Source organism: Oncorhynchus mykiss, chromosome 29, assembly GCF_057628025.1.
Source record: "Oncorhynchus mykiss isolate SJ-2025 chromosome 29, ASM5762802v1, whole genome shotgun sequence".
In the NCBI taxonomy this organism is placed as follows: domain Eukaryota; kingdom Metazoa; phylum Chordata; class Actinopteri; order Salmoniformes; family Salmonidae; genus Oncorhynchus; species Oncorhynchus mykiss.
This window is the reverse complement of record NC_143050.1, coordinates 32,993,806-33,007,881: the sequence shown is the minus strand read 5'-3', so window position 1 is coordinate 33,007,881 and position 14,076 is coordinate 32,993,806. Positions and strand designations below refer to the sequence as shown.

Here is a 14,076-nt window from a genome sequence, read left to right as displayed (position 1 = left end):
CAATCTGGGCAGAGTGGGTGGACACCCTAGTTGTTGTAATAAACCTAAGGCCAGTATTCAATCCAAGGCATGTTATAGAGCATTGCACTTGACAGCCGACAATACTTAAAAGGAGATTGCATTGATGGTAAACACGGCAAATGGCTCAAGCGAAAATGACCTCTAGAAGGCACAATGTTAATTGAACCCCGGCCCAAGGTGAATTACAACGGCATTTTCAGAACAAAGAAAACAAGTGAATTTCACTGCGTATTTATTTCAAAACATGACAGAGTATATACATTTGCAAATCATGTTGAGGGAAAAAAAAGAAGATAAATCAGCAAAAATACACATCAAACAGTGATAAGCAGCATAATAATCATCGTACTATTCACCTGCTTAACATTGAAAATGTATAGCGTTGTAAAACATAGCTAAGTCAATCAAATGTGATTATAGAGTGTGTATAAAGAACGTTCATGGCTTAATTGCATTGAATTAATTATAAATGCCTCTCACTGTATGCATAATAATATTTTCAGCATAAAATCATCATTCAACTATTTTTAATAGTTACGTTTTACTCTAACCAAAAATATAATAATTGCAGTATGAGAACTAGGAAGGATCTCTTCGATTTCTCTTAGATTTCTTCCTAATAAGGAAGGGCAGATTATGGAAAAACAGCAGCGATAAATAAAAGCGATAAATTGTCAGACTAATGTCTCAGTACGTCTGACATAGATATCGTTTTACTCAAATCAGTACTGTTTCTTTATTTTTCTCCAAAGGAATACCGATCTAAAGACAGTAGCTTGTGAGAGATTCACACATCAGACTGAACTCAAATACTAGCACTAGGCTGGATTCTCCAAAGGGACAAAGCCAGATCTTCAAATTCATGACACACAAACACACGTCCAGGTGCGCACACATGCACCCACAAACTGATGTCTATAGATAGCTCTTTGCGTCGGCTTATTTTTTGCCTTCCAGATATTCAGTTAGGCATGCACCTCTCACCACATTGGAGAACTGTGTATGCATGTGCCCAGAGAGTGTGTGTGTGTGTGTGTGTGTGTGTGTGTGTGTGTGTGTGTGTGTGTGTGTGTGTGTGTGTGTGTGTGTGTGTGTGTGTGTGTGTGTGTGTGTATATTTCAGATCAGTTCAGTGTGTGTGAGTTAATCATCTCCAAGCTGCAGCTCCTGCTATCGTGTGTGATGGGTTTAAATGCTGTAACAACGTTGGGAGCACCTCTGCCACGTGCCTGGTGTCTCCCACACTTTAGGTAGAGGAGACTGGACAGCTTACTATAGTTAGGTACTAGCATGTAAAAACACTGTAAATTCCATGAAACAACACCATGACAGTTCTACACACTGTTTCTCACAGTTAACCTTTTTTTATTTTGACCTATTTTGTGTGTGTATGTGGGTGGGCAACTTTTTGAAGTTGAATAATATTTGGGTTTGTGTTTCCTGGTAGTAGGCTAAGGGTTAGTTAGTTAGCCTGACTTGGCCTACGGCACGACTGGAGTGGGAGTTTAAGGGTTAACAGCACACGTAAATACTCTAATCACTTCAATTCATTTTCTGACCAATACATTTAGGTAAAAAATATCCACCTGATAGGAAAGTGCCATTCTGCTTGTTTGTGTGTGGGTGTTGATCTTACCCATGTGACAGCCTGGGATGTTTCGACCATCCCTCATACATTCTCCTTAATTCATCTGCAGATAGCCATTTGTTAATTAATGTCACTGCTTTAGTGTGACACCAGAACTTTTTCAGTGCCATTCAGTAAAATGACATATTGGCCACGTCCCAATATCAGCATATACCACAAAGCACACCACTCTGAATGTATGCCCCAATACATTGCACTCTGAATGTATGCCCAAATACACTCCTTCATTCTAAGTAGTATGCTCGTGTGTGTATGGGTAACCCTAGGTATGGGTAACCCAAATGTTTGTGACGTCATATGGCAGACGTCAATACTGACTGTTTTTCACAACATGTTGTCAACAATACCTAGATAGAGCTTGTTTCTCTCTGGTTCCACAGTAGGCCGATGCATTAACACACCTTCAATGTGCAAGGAAAAACACAAGAAAAGAGATATTATAAATATAAAATAAACAACAACATATTCACGTCACACAAAGAATTCTTGCTATTGAGGGGAATGACTAGAGGGGTGGGGCTTAATAGTCCAGGTTAGAAAGAATGCCACTTGTTGGTTTGTGGTTCAGTTGTGGTTCACTTTTTGACTCTGTTGTGGAGTAGTCCCTAGGTTACTGTAATTAGTTCCGTCTGTTTCTACCTAAACAACAGTAGCTGCCCTCTCGTGGCAGGACCTTCAGACCTCTAGAACCCACTACACTGCTTGCTTGTCCCCTTCTCCCTCTCTCCCTTGCACCTCTTCTCCTCTTGCACCACTATCCCTTGTCCCCTGTCCCTTATCCCCATCTCTTCTTGCACCCCTCCCCTCTCAAACCATTGTCCCCCTCACCCCTTTTCATTCCCTCCCTTATACCCTTCTCCTCCAGCATCTCTTGTTCTCCTATCATCTTGTCCCTCTTACCCCTCCATTCAGCCTGGTGGTCTGACTTTAGTTAAAGTAGTTAATTAGTTCCCCTGTAGTACTTAGTCATGTCTGCTCTCTGTCCAATCCTCCCCTGACTGGAGTCTTCTGTATGACCTCCTCCACTGTAAGGGTCCAGCCATTCCTCCCCTGTTTAGGCTAGTTCATTCCCAGCCTTGTGATCCTTTGCTGGGGCTCCAGTTCATCCGTTCATCCCTACCCTGGTTAGGTGAACTCAGCGTCCAGCTCCTCAGTGCTGCGGCCCAGGGTAGCGGTGGTCCTTGTGGTGGTCCCTGTGGTGGTCTGCGTGCTGGTCCTATTGGAGGTGGAGTGGGTGGAGTGGACCTTGCCGATCTCCTCCAGAGCGCTGGCCAGAGAGTCCAGGTCCCCTGTGTCCTGGTGCTGGGCCTCCCACAGGCTGAGGATCACCGCCGATGGGCTCTCCTGACGCGCAAAGTAACACAGGTTCCTAAAGGGAGGGGAGAGGGAAGTGGGAGGAGGGGCAGAGAAACAGAGATAGAGAGGACACAGTTCATATCGAATACTGGGGCTTGATGAGTAGTTGACCAGATGATTCAGATATGCTTGTACTGGAATAGATCCAACAAGAGGTAATAGCTGCGGTTACTCAGGAAGAGGTTTGGGGGACACTGGACAAGAAGCATAAGGGGAAAAATGAGTGGATGATGAAAAGGAAGAAGGAAACAAATACATGTATATTGCATCTCTTATATTATTATCTTGAATATCAAATTCAGCATAGCTGTTGTTAACTCACATTCACCAGAGGGCACTGTTTCATCACAGTTCTCTCTCTCTCTCTCTCTCTCTCTCTCTCTCTCTCTCTCTCTCTCTCACTCTCACTCTCACTCTCACTCTCACTCTCACTCTCACGGTGATGATGCTCCCACACACCCAGATATATAATAGCAAAAATGCTTAACAAGGTAGAGACATTCTCATTAAATGATGCTGACGGCTTCCACTGGTTAGAAAATACTCCCCAAATCCTTTTCCCATTCCTGAAATGCCTCATGTTGTTTACCAGCACAGTTTTCTGGTGTATGTCACGCGGCTTAGGTCACCCTTCTACTCAGTAAACTTTACCCCCCCCCCTTTTCCACACTCCTAAAAGATAGATGGAAGATCAGAGAGAGGGGAGGGAGGGGGTTGCAGGACAAGGAGATAAAGGGAGAGAGAGAGAGTAATGGTGGAAAGGGTAGGCTATCTGGAAACAAGACACCAGGACTATGTTCATACAGACAGCCCAATTATGGTCAAAACATCTGATCGCATTGGTAAAAATACCAATTAGTGACATAAAGATCAGAATAGGGCTACCTGGGTAAACACAGCCAAGATGGCTAAAAAATGAGCCATCTATTATTGACTGTTTCTTCTTCTGCTGAGGGAATAGAGATCACCCAATATCGAACCGCTAAAATCCCCAACATCCTAAGCAAATAAAGCTCTGGCAGATATCCCAGAAATACTTCTACAGGAGATGGAGGGAATGAAAGGGGGAGAGAGGGACATACACTACCGGTCAAAAGTTTGGGGTCACTTAGAAATGTCCTTGTTTTTGAAAGAAAAGCAAAACATTTTGTCCATTAAAATAACATCAAATTGAACCGAAATACAGTGTAGACATTGTTAATGTTGTAAATGACTATTGTAGCAACCATCACTTCTGGCTATCAAAACTGGTCGCCTAGAGCGTTGGGGACAGAGAATAAAAGGATCGGATTTCTGGGCATGGTAGAATATATTCAGGGCATAATGCGCCGACAGTGGTATGGTGGGGTGCGGGTACAGCGGAGGTAAGCCCAGGTACTGGGTGATGATGAGAGAGGTTGTATCTCTGGACATGCTGGTTGTAATGGGTGAGGTCACCGCATGTGTGGGAGGTGGGACAAAGGAGGTATCAGGGGTATGAAGAGTGGAACTAGGGGCTCCATTGTAAACTAAGACAACTAAGATAACTAACCTGAACAACAGTATACAAGGCATATTGACATTTGAGAGAGACATACAGCGAGGCATACAGTAGTCACAGGTGTTGAATTGGGAGAGCTAGCTAAAACAGTAGCTAAAACAGTAGGTGAGACAACAACAGCTAATCAGCTAGCACAACAACAGCAGGTAAAATGGCGTTGACTAGGCAGGGGGCGTCGGATTAACTACACACCTGAGTGCCTAGAGCCTGAGTGCAGCTGGGGCCGACAGATAAAACATAAACAAGCAGAATGGAGTACCGTGATTAATGGACAGTCCAGCATGCATCAGCTATGTAGCCAAGTGATCAGTTTCCAGTGGGCAGCGGTGGATGGGGCAGGGAAGCTGGACTGGCGAGTATTATCCAGGTAAGGTAAAAGCCGCTAGCAGTGGCTAACAATGACTAAATAGTTTGTAGCTAGTTAGCTTCTGGAGGTTCTTGAGTGTGTTCTAAAAATTAAAAATAATAGCAATTCCGTATCACATTGGGTGAGGCAGGTTACCGGAAGGTATAAACAAATTAAAAATCGAAAAGAGATTGAAAGTAAATATGGGTCCAGTGAGTGTTTGGGACGCGGCGATTCAGACGGTTAGCAGGCCTGTGCTAACAAGCTAACAGTTAGTAGGCCTGTGCTAACAAGCTAACAGTTAGTAGGCCGGGGCTAAACAAGGTAGCAGTTAGCGGACCGGGGCTAAACAAGCTAGCAGTTAGCGGACCGGGGCTAAACAAGCTAGCAGTTAGCAGGCCGAATTAGCAAGCAAGGAGATAGCAAATGCTAGAAAGTTAGCCTTTGGGGGGCGTCGCGATGGGGTGAGTCTGTTTATGTCTCTTCATGCGGTGACATCTATAGACCGGTCGTGGGTCCGGATATTGTAGCCCAGGAGTATGCTTCGGTGGTAGCACAGGAGCTCTGGCCGGGCTAGCTTCAAGCTAAGTGGGTGGAAACGCTAGCCAGGAGTAATCATCCGGGGTTGCGGTTAGCTAGTTAGCTAGTTGTGAAGATCCAGCTGAAGATGTTCCGTTTACGGTGGGAATCCGGGGATAAAAAAAATATAGGTCCGTTATGCTCTGGTTAGAGTCGCGTTGTTCGAAGTGGCGAGAGCTTTCCGAGCTAAAGGTTAGCTGATGACCGGTTAGCTGAAGACCGCTAGCAATGGTTTGCTGACTGATCCCTGGTAGTTAGCTGGCTAGCTTCAGTTGAGGGGATCCGGATCCGAAGTAAATATAAGTACTTTAGAAAAAAATAGCTACATTGGGTGAGGCGGGTTGCAGGAGAGTATTTAGAAGTTGAGGTTTAGCAAAATGTTTTAAAAGATATGCGAAGAAAAATATGTTGAAAAAACGATATATACGAGAAAAAAAACGATATATACGATATATACAAGGGACACGACACGACAAGACGTCCGACTGCTACGCCATCTTGGAATCAGAAAGAGGAGTGGGAGGCCCCGGTGCACAACTGAGCAAGAGGACAAGTACATTAGATTGTCTAGTTTTAGAATCAGATGCCTCACAAGTCCTCAACTGGCAGCTTCATTAAATAGTACCCGCAAAACACCAGTCTCAAAAAAATGTCCTCATAATATTATCATCAAATTATAAACTTGTTCTCTCGATTTCTCTCTTACAGTTCCAGCCTGAGCAACTGGTGGCCTGAGACCTTCCTGCAGTTCACCCAAATGTATGTATGTGTCTCTGTGTATGTATGTGTCTCAGTGTGTGTATGTCTCTCAGTCTGTGTATGTGTGTGTGCGTGTGTGTGTACAGATATAATGAGATCAGCCATGTGTGCCTGGTCTCTGGTAGGGCTGCTTGGTGATAGCAGATAAGGATTGGCATCAAAATGAAGTTGAATGCATTCAGTTGTTCTGACTAGATTTTCCCCTTTCCCTTTCCCACGGTGGTAAAGGTTCAGACTAAAAACCAACCCGTATGCAAATGAACTGGGCACAGCCATGGGGACAATTGGTAGACAGAGTTGAATCAGTCAAGATTGATAATTTCTGTAATTTTGTCATTTCATGATGAGTCATATTGACCAAGCCAATAGAGCAAACAAAGTAGACGTTATACACATTTCTGTAGCGTGAAGTATCATTATTAATCAATATAACTTAGTAGACTACCTAAATTAAATGGACTTAAATGGGTGGTACTCAAGATGGCTGCTAGTCAAATTTAAACATGATGAACATTGCATGGGCCAGTATAACAGTTGGACTAGAATTTAAGGATGGGGACCAGGGTTTCTTTGTTTAAAGTACCAGAAAGCGTTTCTGTGTGTGAATGTGTGTGTGTGTGTGTATGTATGAGTGTATGAGCGTGTGTGTGTGTGTGTGTGTGTGTGTGTGTGAGCAAGTGCATGCGTATGGTATCTCACCTGTCTATGCAGAGTTTCTGTGCAAGCAGCTGCCAGTCCTTGCCCTTGGCGTTGGCTGTGTCGAAGGTGGCACAGATCCTCTGGCGGATGGAAAGTGGGATCTTGAAAGCCCTGGACCCCATCTGTGATGTGATGGTACAGTCTGACTGAGTGAAGAAGGGGACTACCTCCTTTTCACTCTGGAGGAAGAAACCATTACAGGATAAGTTTTATTTCATAATTCAATGCATTTCTACAGATAACAGCGGATTATATGGCTTCAAAGAGTTAAACCGATGCAATATACAAGTCAAGAGCCCCCTGAGAGCTTCATTAAGAAAAGCTCTTCAGTCAAATCCAGAGACATTCACTCTAATGAGAGAGCCTATTAGTATAACAGCATCACCTCCATTTGGGGTTTACACACACACACACACACACACACACACACACACACACACACACACACACACACAAAGACGTACACTCACAAACACAGGGCCACACGTGCACACACACACTCTTCCTCCCACACACACTCCTCCCCTTACCTCGACTACAGAGGTGTAGACCTGGAGGATTTGCTCCTGACCTTTGACCTGGCGCACACTGATCTTACAGGACAGCTGGGAGGAGGCGGGGCTGTAACGCTCCAATGAGAAGGCACACTGCAGGGGGTGCTGGTTACTAGCCCACACCTGAGAGAATGAGAACTCCTGGAGGAAGAGAGAGACAGAGAGAGAGAGAGGAAGGGCAGGGGGGGAGAGAGAAGAGAGAGTGAGAACCCAAAAAGGCATGTGGTATTGATGGAATCCTCAATGAAATTATAAGATATACAGACAACAAATTCCAATTGGCTATACTTAAACTCTTTAACATTATCCTCAGCTTTGGCATCTTCCCCAATATGTGGAACCAAGGGCTGATCACCCCAATCCACAAAAGTGGAGACAAATCTAACCCCAATAACTACCGTGGGATATGCGTCAACAACAACCTTGGGAAAGTCCTCTGCATTATCATTAACAGCAGACTCTTACATTTCCTCAGTGAAAACAATGTACTGAGCAAATGTCAAATTGTCTTTTTACCAAATTACCGTATGACAGACCACATATTCACCCTGCAATCCTAAATGACAAATAAACAAATCAAAACAAAGGCAAAGTCTTTGACTCAATTTGGTATGAGGGTCTGCTATACACATTGATGGAAAGTGGTGTTGGGGGAAAAACATAGGACATAAAATCCATGAACACAAAAATAGGCAAAAAAAAATGTCTTTCCACAGGGCCGTGGGGTGAGACAGGGATGCAGCTTAAGCCCGCCCACCTTCAACATATATATCAACTAATTGGCGACGCCATTAGAACAGTCTGCAAGCACCCGGCCTCACCCTTCTAAAATCTGAAGTCAAATGTCTACTGTTTGCTGATGATCTGGTGCTTCTGTCCTCAAATAAGGAGGGCCTACAGCATCACCTAGATCTTCTGCACAGATTCTGACAGACCTGGGCCCTGACAGTAAAACTCAGCAAGACAAAAATGATGGTGTTCCAAAAAAGGTCCAATTGCTAGGACAGGCTGAGGTATGTATAGTTTTTTGTTTGCAACGGTGTCTAAATGGAATTTGTATTTGGGGTCCTAGCGACTGGACCTTTTTGGAACACCATTATTTTTTGTCTTGCTGTCAGTTTTACTGTCAGGGCCCAGGTCTGTCAGAATCTGTGCAGAAGATCTAGGTGATGCTTCCACAAAGCTGTGAACGAGCTGAGAGACAAGGCAAGAAGGGCCTTTTATGCTATCAAAAGTAACATCAAATTCGACATACCAATTAGGATCTGGCTAAAAATACTTTAATCAGTTATAGAACCCATTGCCCTTTGTGGTTGTGAGGTCTGGGATCCGCTCACCAACCAATAATTCACAAAATGGGACAAACACCAAATTGAGACTCGGTAAAATTCTACAACCACCTAAAAGGAAGCGATTCCCAAACCTTCCTTAACAAAGCCATCACCTACTGGCTCTTAAGGGAAGACAGGCTATGTGCACTCTGCCCACAAAATTAGGTGGAAACTGAGCTGCACTTCCTAACCTCCTGCCAAATCTATGACAATATTAGAGACACATATTTCCCTCAGATTACACAGATCCACAAAGAACATCGAGAACAAACCCAATTTTGATAAACTCCCGTATCTACAGGGTGAATTACCACAGTGTTGCCACAAGAAAAGGACAACCAGCGAATAATTATTTTTTATTATTTTCCTTTTTGTACTTTCACTATTTAAACATTGTTACAACACTGTAAATATACACATAATGGCATTTGAAATGTCATTATTCTTTTGGAACTTCTGTGAATGTATTGTTTACTGTTCATTTCACTTTGTTTATTATCTACTTCACTTGCTTTGGCAATGTTAACATATGTTTCCCATGCCAATAAATCTCTTGAATTGAATTGAGAGAGAGAGCGAGCGCGAGAGAAAGTGAAAGAGAGATCAACATATGTGACTTGTTTCAGGAAACTAGGCGTATGTCGTGGGTCACTACTTCACAGGAGAGCCATTTAAATGTAAACTTGTTGGGGGGGGCAATGTAATTTTTTTTTTGGGGGGGGCAGAAATACCTTCTGGAACATGTGAATTTTCATGTGCCTTAATAACTAATTGGTATGCCATCTGTAAATATGAATACAATTGTTAAATTATGAGCCTACAGTAGTTGGTTTAGCAACAAAAAAAGAAGCAACCTTATCGCTAGCCATGATTGGCAGAGATAATGAGTGGGTTGGACATGCTGAGAGATGAGTTCGGATTGGTCTGCCATATAGAGGATTCTGTCTATTTGAGCTGGTCAGTATGTGAAGGTAATCCTGTCTAATCAGGATTCTTAAAAAAAATATTGTTTTGTAGATCTGCATAAGTGTTGCTCTCCACATTATTGAGGATCAAGTTTTGAAATCAATGGAATTGAAGAATGACAGTTAAAACCTTGTGACTAGGGGGCATTATTTTCATTTTTGGAAAAATAACGTTCCCATAGTAAATGGGATATTTTGTCAGGACAAGATGCTAGAATATGCATATAATTGACAGTTAGGATGGAAAACACTCTAAAGTTTCCAAAACTGTAAAAATATTGTCTGTGAGTATAACAGATCTGATATTGCAGGCGAAAGCCTGAGAAAAATCCAATCCGGAAGTGCCTCATGTTTTGAAAGCGCTGCGTTCCAATGCGTCCCTATTGAGCAGTGAATGGGCTATCAACCAGATTACTTTTTCTACGTATTCCCCAAGGTGTCTACAGCATTGTGACGTAGTTTTACGCATTTATGTTGAAGAATACCCGTAAGCGGCTACATGAGTGATTCTCGCGTAAGAAACAGAGGTAGCCATTTTTCCAATCGGTCCTACTGAAAAACCAATTGTCCCAGTGGATATATTATCGAATAGATATTTGAAAAACACCTTGAAGATTGATTATAAACAACGTTTGCCATGATTCCGTCGATATTATGGAGCTAATTTGGAATATTTTTCGGCGTTTTCGTGACCGTAATTTCCGGTTGATTTCTCAGCCAAACGTGAAGAACAAACGGAGCTATTTCGCCTACAAAAATAATATTTTGGGAAAAAATTAACATTGGCTATCTAACTGGGAGTCTCCTGAGTGAAAACATCCGAAGCTCATCAAAGGTAAACGATTTAATTTGATTTCTTTTCTGATTTCCGTGACCAAGTTACCTGCTGCTAGCTGGACAAAATGCTATGCTAGGCTATCGATAAACTTACACAAATGCTTGTCTAGCTTTGGCTGTAAAGCATATTTTGAAAATCTGAGATGACAGGGTGATTAAAAAAAGGCTAAGCTGTGTCTCAATATATTTCACTTGTGATTTTCATGAATATGAATATTTTCTAGGAATATTTATGTCCGTTGCGTTATGCTAATTAGTGTCAGTTGATGATTACGCTCCCGGACCCGGGATGGGGAGTTACTAGAGGTTAATGGAGAGATTGGAGGAGAGAGTAACGAGGGAGTTGCTGTGTTGGTGCATGAGGCACGACATCCGCCCGACGCAGCGTGTCCGGGATTTGATGTCACCTGAGTCAGCTCTCCATACTCGTCCTGAGGTGCGTGCTAGCCGTCTGGTGAACACTGTGCCAGCCCCACGCACCAGGCCTCCTGTGCGCCTCCCTAGCCCTGCACATCCTGTGCCAGCTCGGCGCTACAGCTCTCCAAGACGTGCTTACCATGGCGGGCATCGTACTGGTCAGGCACCGTGTTATGCGGTGGAGCGCACGGTGTCTCCAGTACGCGTTCTTTGCCCGGTGCACTACATCTCAGCTCCCCGCATCTGCCGGGCTAGGTTGAGGATCCAGCCAGTCCGTCTCCTCGGGCCAGGATTTCCTGCGTCGGCGCTGCACACTGTCTCCCGTGTGTCTGCTAAAATCACCATCCAGCCAGGACGGGTTGTGCAGGCCCTTAGTTCGAGACCTCCAGTGCACCTCCACGGCCCGGTCTATCCTGTGCCTCCTCCAAGGACCAGGCTGTCTCTCCGTCTCCTCCCTCCAGAGTCTCCCGCCTGTCCGGCGCTGCCAGAGTCTCCCGCCTGTCCGGCGCTGCCAGAGTGTCCCGCCTGTCCGGCTCTGCCAGAGTGTCCCGCCTGTCCGGCGCTGCCAGAGTTGCCCGCCTGTCCGGCGCTGCCAGAGTCGCCCGCCTGTCCGGAGCTGCCAGAGTCGCCCGCCTGTCCGGCGCTGCCAGAGTCGCCCGCCTGTCCTGTCCTTGGTTATGCCAGGGTGTGACTAAGGTGGGCATTCTATGTTCATTTTCTATGTTTTGGATTTCTGTGTGGATTGGCCGGGTGTGCTTCTCAATCAAAGGCAGCTGTCTATCGTTGTCTCTGATTGAGAACCATACTTAGGTAGCCTTTTCCCACCAGTGTGGTGTGGGTAGTTAATTTCTGTTTCTCCTGACGGAGCTGTTTCGGTTGTCTCTTTGTTGTTTTGCATTTTTGTGTTAAATTTCGAACACGCTGTGCTTTGGTCCTCACCTTCTTCCACCAACGGCCGTTACAGTATGATCTTATTATTCGTATTTCAGAGCCATTTGCGTTGCTGGTTATAGCCTAATGTTAGCTAGCTAACATTGAACCCGGTTGGTTAAATACAGTGGTAGCTCAACTAAAAGTTTATACTGCAGGTCATTTGTAGTTTAGTACAATACCCTGCGTCACTACTTCATTTCTCCAGACCAGCACATGTGGGAGTTAGAGCACTGATTATGCTAACTGACAATGAATGGGTAACATAAACCAAATAGAAACTGATAATTGTGCACAACTTCAAAATAGAATTTCAATGAACTGAATGATGAGGATGAAGGTCATTGAATTTAGCACAATAGTCTAAGAATTGCGATTCCTCTGTCCTGCATGCGCACACATATTTTGTGTTACTACTCGACAGTATTACTTACTAAAACTGTTGTTACACTAAGGTATTTATTAGAAGATAAACTTGGACAACAATTAGGATGTGGAAATGTTAGGAATATTTTGCTCTTACTGTAGTACTGTAGCCTACTCCCGAGCGGTCATGTTGTACAGCTCCATTATGGGCTATTAGCATGACAATAGATACTTTGGCAGAGATACGGGTGACAGCTGATGCATTGTTCCAGAGCCAGGCGGTATTGGCAGAGAGTCACTCATCATTGGCAGAGAGTCAGGCGCTTATGGCGAAGAGTCTGGTGTAGGATGACGCGTTGAAGAGGGCGAGGAATGAGATGGAGTCACAATCCATGCCAGGCACACCTGTGAGCTCTGGAACTCCACCTCCGACAGGCAGTCAACATTCCTGGCGGGTTCATCAGGTTGTCGGTTCACCCTAACATTTCCATTCACCTTCTGACAACAGAACTTGACCAAATGCTCACCAGGCACTGCAAGGGCTGTCCGGACCGTTATGCTGTCCTGCTATTCCAAGGATGTGTAACTGAAGAGTGATACCACATGTGGACACAGAATACCAACTGGGATGGATCCTGGGGCAATGTGGCTTACCAGTGAACCTCCGGGTGTTTGTCATTACCACTGTGTCTCAGAAGTTTCTGTCCATGACTGATGCACCCCAAAAAGCATTAAAGACAGAGTTAATGAGTACTTGAGATCCCCAAGAAAGTCTGGACAGGATCTGCTCTCCCTTATGTAAGGAAATAAGTAATTTACCATGTTTACAATAGTATGTACTGTAGGCTGTTTACTTGTCAGACTGCATATATATTTTTTTTATTTCACCATTATTTAACCAGGTAGGCTAGTTGAGAACAAGTTCTCATTTGCAACTGCGACCTGGCCAAGATAAAGCATAGCAGTGTGAACAGACAACAACACAGAGTTACACATGGAGTAAACAATTAACAAGTCAATAACACAGTAGAAAATAAAGAGAGTCTATATACATTGTGTGCAAAAGGCATGAGGAGGTAGGCAAATAATTACAATTTTGCAGATTAACACTGGAGTGATAAATGATCAGATGGTCATGTACAGGTAGAGATATTGGTGTGCAAAAGAGCAGAAAAGTAAATAAATATAAACAATATGGGGATGAGGTAGGTAAAATTGGGTGGGCTATTTACCGACAGACTATGTACAGATGCAGCGATCGGTTAGCTGCTCAGATAGCAGATGTTTCAAGTTGGTGAGGGAGATAAAAGTCTCCAACTACAGCGATTTTTGCAATTCGTTCCAGTCACAGGCAGCAGAGAACTGGAACGAAAGGCGGCCAAATTAGGTGTTGGCTTTAGGGATGATCAGTGAGATACACCTGCTGGAGCACGTGCTACGGGTGGGTGTTGCCATCGTGACCAGTGAACTGAGATAAGGCGGAGCTTTACCTAGCATGGATTGTAGATGACCTGGAGCCAGTGGGTCTGGCGACGAATATATAGCGAGGGCCAGCCGACTAGAGCATACAGGTCGCAGTGGTGGGTGGTATAAGGTGCTTTAGTAACAAAATGGATGGCACTGTGATAAACTGCATCCAGTTTGCTGAGTAGAGTATTGGAAGCTATTTTGTAGATGACATCGCCGAAGTCGAGGATCGGTAGGATAGTCAGTTTTACTAGGATAAGTT

The 14,076-nt window shown here is 44.1% G+C and overlaps 1 protein-coding gene across 4 annotated transcripts in view; it reads right to left on the bottom strand.

Annotated features, from left to right (window-relative positions):
- Positions 1 to 236: 236 nt before the first annotated feature.
- The window catches only part of LOC110509703 (netrin receptor UNC5D), a 322,852-nt gene continuing 309,012 nt past the window's right edge, over positions 237 to 14,076 (bottom strand). For all 4 annotated transcript variants that reach the window (XM_036967782.2, XM_036967783.2, XM_036967784.2 and 1 more), the window contains 3 exons: positions 7,478 to 7,642; positions 6,948 to 7,126; positions 237 to 3,037 (listed from right to left, as the gene is read on the bottom strand). In XM_036967782.2, coding sequence (XP_036823677.1) covers positions 2,794 to 3,037; positions 6,948 to 7,126; positions 7,478 to 7,642 — 588 coding nt within the window. In that variant the 3' untranslated portion in view covers positions 237 to 2,793. The remainder of the gene's footprint in view (positions 3,038 to 6,947; positions 7,127 to 7,477; positions 7,643 to 14,076) is intronic.